This window comes from Pteropus vampyrus, unplaced genomic scaffold (genome assembly GCF_000151845.1).
Source record: "Pteropus vampyrus isolate Shadow unplaced genomic scaffold, Pvam_2.0 Scaffold319, whole genome shotgun sequence".
Classification (NCBI taxonomy): domain Eukaryota; kingdom Metazoa; phylum Chordata; class Mammalia; order Chiroptera; family Pteropodidae; genus Pteropus; species Pteropus vampyrus.
The window spans coordinates 294373-304576 of record NW_011889100.1 but is presented as its reverse complement, the minus strand read 5'-3'; the positions used below and the strand labels follow the sequence as shown (position 1 = coordinate 304576).

Sequence of the window (10204 nt, the reverse complement as noted above, 5' to 3'; positions counted from 1 at the left end):
AGTCGCCGTCCCCAGCCACGCCCGTGCGGCCGGCAGGCGGAGGCCGCTCAAGAGTAGCACGGAGAGAAGGGACGGGGCGGCGGGGAGCCGGGACGGGGCAAAGCCTCCGAGAGTCACGGCCCTCGGTGGTGGCGTGTGCCAGACACAGTGAAGACGAGCCGGGTCCCGGTTCTGAGGCTGAGGCAGCCACGGAAGACGGCGAGAGTCCCCAGGATTCACAGAGCGGTCCCAGCCCCTAGTTCAGCGGTGGGAGGAGCGGAGAATTTCGGGGTAGATTTGGGGGCTGGGCAGAAATGGAATCCCTGACTGAAAGGGCTGAAAATATTGGGGAGGGGGAGTTTAGGGCCTACTTCTGTTTCCTCTTACGTCCCCACAGGACCGTCCTTGAGGGAAGGGCACGGTAGATGCTGGGGCACATGCCGGTCACTTGTCTGAAAGGTGGGGTGCATCCCTACTTCTCTAGAACCCCTCAGCAGGCCTCCGTGTCTGGAGGGCTCCGCAGGGACCAGCTGCAGCCCTGGGCTTCTAGCCAGAATTGCCCACTCCATTCTCTTAACGCTCTTTCTCTTTCTCTTTCAACCCAGCTGCTTCTTGTGAAGGCTTGTCAGGCAGCGGGTTGGAGGCTTTGGGGCTGGAGGCAGCGGGACCGGGCAAACCGGTTTGGGGCTGGAACCCGCCGTGGAAACTACCTCTGTCCTTCCTCCCTGGAACCTCTCTCCCATCACTTCTCCTGCTCACTCCCTAGTAGTTTCTTAGCTCTTAAGTTCCAGTTTGACCTTGGTGTCTTTCCCAGCTGCAGTTCACCGTTCCTCTTTGGGCCTCAGGCCCAGTTCTCAGCCCTCCTTGGCTTGGCGGTGAGGATCTGGCCTTAGGTGATCTAATCCTGAGCCCCCCTGCTGTTTTCCCAGCCCCTTCCCCTTCAGGTGGGGTTGAAGTAGTGGGCCGTGGATTCGGTACCTCTTCCGGGTTGCTCAGGACTTTATTTTTCCTCAACCCACTCTTTAGATATTTTAAAGAACCAGAGTGACAACCAAATCGATCTTACTTCCTTTTTTGGCCTCAGTCTGTCCCTCCTCCCCATTCTCCCTGCCCAGTTTTCTCTACACTGTGACCCCACCCCCAAGTTTTAGAGACCCTTATGGCCTAGGGAATGGAATTTCCTGGTCACTTCTCATCATCATTGGTCATTTCATGCCAAATCCCACACACACACTTTCCCTCCACACAGCTCTGGCCAGGTCCCTGGAAAAGGAACAGAACCGTCCTTGTTCCCTCTCTGCCCCTTTCTCTCTCTCCTCCTCCCCCTCTTCCCTCCTCACCCCTCACCCCTCCCACCACCCACTTCTGTCCACTCAGCTTTGAGCAGGGGGGTACTGGGGAGAGTCCAGTCTCAGTATAGCCTGTCTGGTGGTGTTGGGGGTTTCCTCTGATTCTTCATTGTTTTCTTCATCACCCCCCACCCCTGCCTCCAGCCACCACCAGCCACCATCACAACAAACCCTGTGACCGACTTCCCCATTGACCACAGCTCTCTGCTCCTGACTTCCGCCCTGTCTCGCTACCCCTCCCCTCCAGTGGTGGGAAGGGAAATAGGGGAAAAGTCCAGACTCCTGGGTCCTTCCCTCCCCTAGAAGCTGTGTCTCAGTGTTTGTGTGATCTCATCTCAAGGCCATTAAGAAAAAAGCCCTCAGTTCTTAGATGAGTCTAGGGCCCCAGGGCCTCAGGGTTTCGGGCCTGGAGGGAGGGAGAGGTTCATGTGCATGTTCAGTGTGATATTCGGCAAACTGCCCTGTCTGGAACCTTTGAGATGGCTTGTATTATAGGACTGGAGAAGTGCAGTGTGCATAAGGGCAACCTAGGTGTGCCCTGCCCTGGCCGGCAGTAATGAAAGTTCTTCCTTGGACACTGATGCTGTTGGAAAGTTCCTGTGTCTGGTTGGCTGATGACACTTGGGGGGGAAGTGGTGAGGAGGGAGGAGAGAGCAGGTCACAGCATGAGGGGGGAAGGGAGAGAGGGAGGGAGGGAGGGAGGGAGGCCCGGGTCCTGTGGGATGTGAGGCAGAGCAGAGTGGCACGATAGGACATGTGAAGAGGGTGGGGAGGCTGGAAAAAAATTCTCATGGGACAGAAGATACCTGGCACGTGTACCTACGACAGTGCACAGATGGTCCGTATGAGACACACGGAGCTGTGGCCACGCCACGTATGTGCAAACAGGTGCACAGCAGGGGTGCGGCGACACAGGACACAGTGTGGTCAGCCTTCGGGAAGGCTCCCAAGGTCAAGTAATAAGGGAACGGTTAACCGTTTTTTGGGAGGGGCTGGATCTTAGTGCAGGGAAATGAGGAGGAACAAGGTCAGGGAACAGAGAGGGAAGAAATTCCTCACTGTAGAATCTTATTTGAGGTCCAAGCTGCTCCTTCCTTACCTTGCCCTGAACACCTAGGTTCTCTTTTCTTAAAGAAAACCTAGGTGTTCACGGCAAGGTAAGGAAGGAGGGAGGGACGGGGTGGAGGCCTTGTTTGAGAAAACAAAAAACCACCATTTCCTCTTCAAAGTCACTGAAGTGCCCCTCCCCTCCTGCCCTAAACCGTGGGAGAAGGGAGGCAGAGCTCGGAGCAACCCCAGACTTTGCCACTGTCCTCTGGTCCCCTCCCCTCCTCTCACCCTAGATGCCTCCAGCCCCCTTCGTCTCCCGGGTGGCAGCAGCTACCACTCCTTAGCCCCTTGGTGTCCTGGTTCCTTTTTCTCAGAGTCAGACTGTGGTTCTTACGTTTGGGGACACTGTCGGGTACGGGACTAGGGCCTTTAAAAGGGAGGACGAGAAGACGGGCTTGTCGGGAGGCTTCTCAAGGAGGGGGTTCTCATTAACCTTTCCGTTCATCCAGGGTTCCACATCTGAGGAGCGCATAGCCTCGTGCCCGCCCGCCCCACCCTCTGGCCCAGCTCGTCCACGCTGCTCAGGGTCTGAGACACTGACCTTCACTGGCCAGCTCAGGGTTCCCAGGACTCTTTCTCTAGAGCTGTCCAGCTGTGAACCCAGGTGTTGTTACACCTGAGGGGAGGAGCGGGCTGTCAAGGCAGCAGAGCGGGAGCCCTCTGGGGCCTCAGGCGGAGGCGTGAAACTGGAACCTGCGGGGAACATGAGTGAATTCTGGCACAAGCTGGGCTGCTGTGTGGTAGAGAAACCCCAGCCGGTGAGTCTCCCCGCCCCGCCCCTCAGCTACCGGTGCTGGTCTGGGTGCCGGTCTGTCGGGATAGTTCCCAGGCCAGGCAGGTGTGTGCTGGGGGAGGAAGTGAGGATCCCGCTGGCTGTCGCCTCCTGTCCCTGTCCATGCTGAGTTGGGCCGGGGCTGCAGGTGGAGCTTAATACCTGTCAGTTTTCCCCATTGTTTCCTCATCAGCCAGAGGTGACTTTGACATGTCCTTTCTTTGTCCAGTGTTCACTGTGCAGGCCACTGCCCTCAGCACCCTGCCTGCGTCCTCTCTGTTCGCATCGGCCCAGCCTTGCCTTTCACACTCTGGCGATGTCCCTGTTACTGGGCCTCGTCCCCTTTCCCACCAGGCCCTTCGCTCTTCCTTTAGTGGTTTTCCCTTCTGCCACTGACTGCAGGAGGCGGTTTCAGACGTAACGCCCCCCTTTTCTCCAAGCAGAAGAAGAAGAGGAGACGGATCGACCGGACCATGATTGGGGAACCGATGAATTTTGTCCACCTGACTCACATTGGCTCTGGGGAGATGGGGGCCGGCGATGGACTTGCCATGGTAACAAGGGAATGGGGGCAGGTCCACATGGGGTTGTGGCCTAGAACTGTTCCCCTTTTTGAAAGTTCAAGCGGGGGACATGACAAAATACTTGATGGGGAAGTAAAAAGCAAGGCAAGTGTCGGTCACCAGCCGTGTCGACCTGAGCCCTGGCGTTTCAGGGCCCCCGCCTTGGCCCCCTCATTTTTGCAGTGAGCAGATTGTTTTTCATCGGGATGGGGGATATATATGTCTTTAAGAGTTATTTGGATGACTTTTTCCAAAAACCATAACCCTTCCTTCTGTTCAAGAACGGACTCCTCCGTGCCAGTCAGTCATTGTGGTTGGGATTGTCGTGGCAGGAAAAAGGCCGAGCACCCCTGTCCTAAATAATGTCTGATATGTATTTCTGCTCAAAATAAGGGAAATGGGCCTGGAGATAGTGAAGGAGTCTTTTCACCAATTGCAAAACTTAGATAAATATGAGAAGGTCCTTTGCAAGAGGATCTTTTTAGCAAAAGACTCATTTTATCTCTCATGAAGGCCAGTGTGGAGGGAGGCATTGAGACCGCCCTTGGAAGAATGGCGGTTACTTTTAACCTTTTCGGGTTAAAACTGAGGTGGGGTCAGCCTCCCCTATGGAGGGTATAGGGGCTGTCCTCCTGCGCAGGTGTGTGCGTGTGCGTGCGTGCGTGTGTGTGCATGTGTGTGCGTGTGTGTGTGCATGAGTGTGCGTGTGTGCGCATGTGTGCGTGTGTGCATGTGTGCGTGCATGTGTGTGCATGTGTGCATGAGTGTGCGCGTGTGCATGCGTGTGTGCGTGTGCATGCGTGTGTGCGTGCATGTGTGTGCATGTGTGCATGAGTGTGCGCGTGTGTGTGCATGCGTGCGTGTGTGTGCGTGTGTGCATGAGTGTGCGTGTGTGTGCATGCGTGTGTGTTCTGTGCGCAGGAAGGCGGGGGCCGGGGCGTCACGGCGCTTTCCCGCAGACAGGCGCGGTGCAGGAGCAGATGCGATCCAAGGGGAGCCGGGACAGGCCGTGGAGCAGTCCTCGGGGCTTGTAGCTCCGCCGGGAATGGTGAGTCATTCGAGAAACCCAGCCAGCACCTCCAGCCCCCGCCTCGGGACCCTGATCCTCTGCAGGGATGGGAAGCGCAAGGAGGAGTTTGAGTGGCAGAATCAGGGATGGAGGGTCCAGAAGGGCAGAGATAGAGGGGTGTGCAGACAGCAGACAGGCGGAGAGAAGAGCCCGCTGTGGGAATAGTCTGCGCTGGGGGCTGCCTTTCCCCCTAAGGCCTTGGTTTTCTTTGAGGCTAATCTTCTTTTTTTAAAAAATCAGGTTCTACTGTCTGAAACCTCCACTCGGTCCAGTCCAGAAGAGATGCTCCCCCACCAGGTCCCTCCTAGAACCAGTGCCCTGGGCCCCCGTTTTGCCTTGTCTGCCTAACAGTGCCTCAGAAGGCGTGGGGGCTGGACTCCCTCTGCTCCCTCTGGCTGTAGCCCCTCCTGGTGATGGGGTCAAGGCAGCAGGACTGAACAAGTGACTACTGGTGGTCAGAGGCACTCAGCCGAAGCCGTGGACACGCTCAGATCTGAAGTAGGAGTTCCTGGGAACCCGGACTGGGTTCCCTGCTCCTGAATGACGGTCTCAGTGCCACCTGTTTTAAACTCTTAACCTGGAACTCCTTAAGTGGCAGGTGGGCGACGTTACCAGAGCTGAAGCTGGCTTTGCTGAGAAGCTCCCTACCTGCCTGCCCTTCTCTTTCCTCCTGGAATGAATGATTGGCGCTGGGCGGGCGGGCGGCCACTGCCCAGTCTGCTCTCTTTAAATCTGACCTTAAGCTCACATCTCTTCGGTATCTCTCTGCCAATACCAAGGTCTTTCTCTAGTTAGGCCTCTAACCCTGCTGTTTCTGTAGCACTGCTAGCTCCCCAACATCTTTCCTTTATTTTTTAATTAATTAAAATTTTAATTTAAGATGAGTTCTCTTAATTCCCCCCATCCTGCTACTACCTCTGTCCTTAACTCCACTGCTGTTAGGGGCCTTATTATATCCCACTGAATGACAGTTGAGAGGTGGATGTTAACCTGATGACATTCCATTTAAGTCTTAGGGACCTGGCCTGCCCTCTGCCAACCTCCCTGCTGGCCCAGGTGAGAGAAGGAAGAGGGATCTGGAGAGAAACCCAGAACTCAGCAAAACTAGGCGTTTTGTATGTCTCAGCGTGGACTTCCTGACCCTTGAGGGCGGGAGGCGGGTGAGAAACAGGTTGAGAGCAGTCATCTGTGAGTTTCAGGAGCTTAAGACCCTCACTACCTGGGAGCAAGGAGACCCACCGAGCAAGGTCTCTCAGCCTAGACACTGGACATTCAGGGCTGGAGAATTCTTTGTCATGGGGATCTGTCCTGTGCATTAGGATGTTTAGCAGCATCCCTGGCCCACCCTAGATATGACAACCAAAAATGGCCCCAGACTTGCCAAGTATCTCCTAGGGGGACAAAATCACCCCCAGTTGAGAGCTACTGCTCTAGAGTCAAGATATTTTTCTCTTTGATTCCCTCCCCCGCCCAGTACCCCATCCCATGATTCACCCTAAGCCTGAGCCTTGATGAACTAGGGCCCTTGTAGACTAGGCTTAACAGGGCTGCATACAACCTCCAAACGACTGTTCATTGTGTTGCTTGCCCTTGCATGCGGTGTCTCTGTGACGGACGCGTGCTGTGCTTCTGTTCCCGCTCTCGGAGGAGGGTTTCCTGCGTGGAGGCGTGAACAGGGTGTGGTGGAATTGGGGAGCGAGGAGAGAAGCTGCAGACACCCCAGCTTATCCTCCCCGAATTTTAAAGCTCAGGGAGTTTTGTCTGAAGACCGCCCCCCGCCCAGCTGAAGAGTGCTCTCGGTGGGAGAGGGATGGAGGAGCAGGGTCTTTAGGCACTTTGTTTTCTCAGGTCTTCTTTGTTCTGGCCCCTTCCTCGTGGGAAGCTTTGGAAGGCAGAACAGGACAGAGGAGCTGTCATTTATTAGCTCGGGGGTCAGGACTGTGGGAACTGGGATCCACCATCCATCCAGTTTGCCCCCACCTACAGTGACTGAGGTTAAATTTTTTCAAGTTTCAGGGTATTTCCCGAAGTTTTTCAGGGTCCGAGTGAGATTGGTCATAGAGATACTTTCACAGTTGACCTTTCCGTCTAGCTAGTTGCTCCGGAAGTAGTCAATAGCCTGAGGGTTATACTAGATCTGAAGGGTTGACAGGACAGGGCAGAAAGATGGGGGACTCCTGGAATCACTGGTCACCTTGATCTTCAGCCTTATCCTAATGCCTATTCTTTGGACACAGACTTTTCTTTGGTGCTCTCTCGCCTTTAGTTCCGTCTCTGATGTGTATGCTGCCATCACTTTAACAATATTTAGAGTGATGACAATGGGTCTGAGAGTCATAATTTATATTAAAAAATTTGTTGGACTTTTAAATGCATTTTTCAAATAAAAAAGTTTAAGCAAAATAGTCTCAGAGTCTATCACTACTGGCAAAGCTGGGTTAAAGGCTACAGATGGCTGATGAAGGAGCTCCTAGGAAGTGGCTGGCGTGGAATTTCGGACCAACATTGCCCTTTGGGGAGAGAAGGCGGCTGAAGGTTGTGAAGGCAGGAGGCCGCCAGCCTCCAGGGGGCGCTCAGCCCCCCACTCTTCCTGGTCCCTTCTCTTGGTGTTCACCTGGGATTTTAAAGTCTTTAAAGAAGCACTTGTTCAAGAAATGAGGAAGATGAATGACATTTTCTCTGGGGGACAGAGGAAGGGCCAGATGCTGCTGGCACACAGTTCAGTTTAAGAGCCCAGAGCGTCTACGGCCATGCCACCCTGAACATGCCGGATCCTGTCTGATCTCGGAAGCTAAGCAGGGTGGGGCCTGCTTGGATGGGAGACCACCTAGGAAGACCAGGTGCTGTATGCATTTAAAAAAAAGTCAAGAGAGTTTTGGTCTCTCCTCCCTCAGATACCTCTGTAAAAAGACACAAGACCGAACAATGTTTTTTCTAGTTTTGTTTTTCTGTACTAAAAATACCCAGTGGGTGCTGAGATTGAAGGGGGAGGGGAGGGCGAGATTCTGACGCTTCTTGCAGCTCGGTGGCCATTACCTCCGGTTTCTGTCTATCTGGGTGAGGAAACAGAGAAAAGGTGAAATATTATAACAAAGCTATTTCTCTTCCCTTCCTTGCTTCCCCAAAAAACCCTCATTCCCTCAGCACAACTGCCCCCTCCCCCCATTTATACTTGGAGAAGGAACAGAAACCAGCAAAATGACCAAGCCTACATTTTATTGTCCATCCCCTCTCCCCAAAGGTCCTGTCATTCTACCAACTGAGAATATTTCGTCAGGTCAGTCAGAGCCTTTGGGGGCCCTTTGGGGAAGCAGAGGACTGTCATTCCTTGAGAACGTTCTTTGGGACAGCGGTGAGAGCATCAGCACTAGCGTCAAACAAACCCGGTTTAAATCCTGCTGTGACTCTGCCACTTACCAGTTGTATAAGACCCCATTTCTTCATCTGTGACGTGGGGACAGTAATACCTCATGGGGTATTGGAGAACTGACTCACGTAAAGTGCACATAGCAAGACTCAAATATTGGCTGCTGTGACTGTTAAACTGCACGAGTAAGCTGAAAACTTAATCATCTCCCACATGCATTATCTGTGCATCGAGAATTGTTTACATATGTACGATCTTAACAACTGGGTCAACCGTCAGCTAATGACCGATAATACATGTTGCCTAATAAAAGGTGGAGTCCATGGCCAATGATAACACTGATAAACCAATGCATGTTACAGATCAATAACCAAGCACATAAGTAACAGTTCATGTGAGCACACTGGCTGGTTTAGCAAGAGGGTTTTGGCTGTCGGGACTTTTCAGATCCATCGACAAAGATCCTGGCTCATCACCGAACACTTACTGGTTGCATCTGTGCGAACACGGAAGAGAGGCTGTTCCAAATATCCTCCAGCCCAATCCTGACCCGCCTCCAAAAATCAAGGGCGGCGCTGGGGCCCAGGAGGTGCAGCGGGGTGGGTCTGAGTCTCTGGCTGAGCGGGGGTAGGGTGGTCGTGGTGGTCGTGGTGGTCGTGGTCGTAGTCGTCGTGGTGGTGGTGGTGGTGGTGCCGGTGGCGGTGCCGGCGGTGGCGACGCGGCTCTGAGTGGCGCAGCCGGTGCCAGAACAGATGCCCGAGTCCAGGGGGCACTCCTCACGGTGCCGGTCGCAAGGGCACTGATGGTAGGTGCAAGGCCGGTGCTCCGTGCGGAGCTGGCTCAGCGCCCCAACTCGGAGGCGCCCCGAAAGGCCCTGCAGCTTCCCAGCCCGGGACCGGCTCATGGTGCCTGACCTGCAGTGGCAGTGCCACGGGCCCCAGGGCATGAGCATCAGCCGCAGGTTCTCGGGAGGCGGCATGGCTGTGGACGAGTACTGCGGCCAGCGTCTGGGGGTGGCCCCCGCCGTGGTCCACTTGGTCAGGCTGCTGCCGGTGAGCAGCAGGTCGTCAGTGGACTTGCCCGTGAAGGGCGCCATGTTGGTGGTCAGCCTGTACTCCGCCTCCTGCACGTTCGCCGGGAACCTGGAGCTGGACTCCGTCGCTGTACTGGAGACGGTACTGACAACCTCTGATCGCGAGCTGTTCTTGTCCGCGTTAATCACAACCCCCTCTTCCAAAGAGCCGTCCTCCCGGTCCCACGAATGCGACCCGCTGACGTCCGTGGACACCGTGGAGGCCAAGAGCTCGGCAGCCGCCGGGCCTGCCAGGCGGTCGGCAGCGGCCACCATGTCATCCTCGTCCTCTATGATTACCGTACTCTTCGGGGAAACACTGGTCCGGGCGGTGGACCAGTCGTTTTGGGTCATCGGGCTCCTGGGGCGGAAACTGACCGGCGGCGTGCTGGTCGAAGTCAGGCCTTGGGCCCCCGCCGCCGCCCGGGGCCCCAGACTCAGCAGCAGGGCCCAGAGCAGCGCAACGGCGGCGGGGACCATGGGGCTAGGCCGTGTGGGGCTGGGAGGGAGGCCAGCGACCGAGGCCGGGGCTCCCACCTCCTCTCCCTCCCTTGGGCTCTCGACCTGCCGGGTCGTTAGAACTGAGGCCGCGGGGGCGGGGCTCCGACGCGCGAGCCACGCCCCTCCCCAGGCCTCTGTCCTCGGGGACCCCAAGGCGGGAACCCCACCCGCAGCCGGAGGGGGAGGCGAGGGGCTGGGGGGAAAGTTCACTTCCTCGACGCAGAGCTTAAGTCTCTCACCGCAGTTTATTACCCGCTACAGACCCGAAAGGACTAGAGAGGACAGAGAGGCAGGTTTCGAAAACACTCGTTCCCAGGCTCGCAGGCAGCAGGCTTGACCGAGAGGGAAAGAGGGGCACCCAGCGCTTCCCGGAGATTCCAGCGGCTCCTGGCCTGCCCTTCCCATCCACCTCTCACCTTCCC

At 55.7% G+C, this 10204-nt stretch overlaps 2 protein-coding genes across 2 annotated transcripts; one reads left to right on the top strand and one right to left on the bottom strand.

The window, feature by feature from the left end:
• The first annotated feature begins 2884 nt into the window (after positions 1-2884).
• CDC42SE1 (CDC42 small effector 1) lies at positions 2885-5721 on the top strand. The gene is made up of 4 exons (XM_011377637.2): positions 2885-3196; positions 3654-3764; positions 4733-4821; positions 5083-5721. Exons 1-3 carry the CDS (start codon positions 3143-3145, stop codon positions 4805-4807), a joined length of 240 nt encoding a protein of 79 aa, XP_011375939.1. The 5' UTR covers positions 2885-3142; the 3' UTR covers positions 4808-4821; positions 5083-5721.
• A 2047-nt stretch (positions 5722-7768) lies between these two features.
• Positions 7769-10198, bottom strand: CUNH1orf56 (chromosome unknown C1orf56 homolog). Its single transcript, XM_011377636.2, has 2 exons — positions 8697-10198; positions 7769-7895 (listed from the first exon to the last, which is right to left on the bottom strand). The coding sequence occupies exons 1-2, from the start codon at positions 9759-9761 to the stop codon at positions 7875-7877; spliced, it is 1086 nt and encodes a 361-aa protein (XP_011375938.1). The 5' UTR covers positions 9762-10198; the 3' UTR covers positions 7769-7874.
• Between the last annotated feature and the right edge of the window lie 6 nt (positions 10199-10204).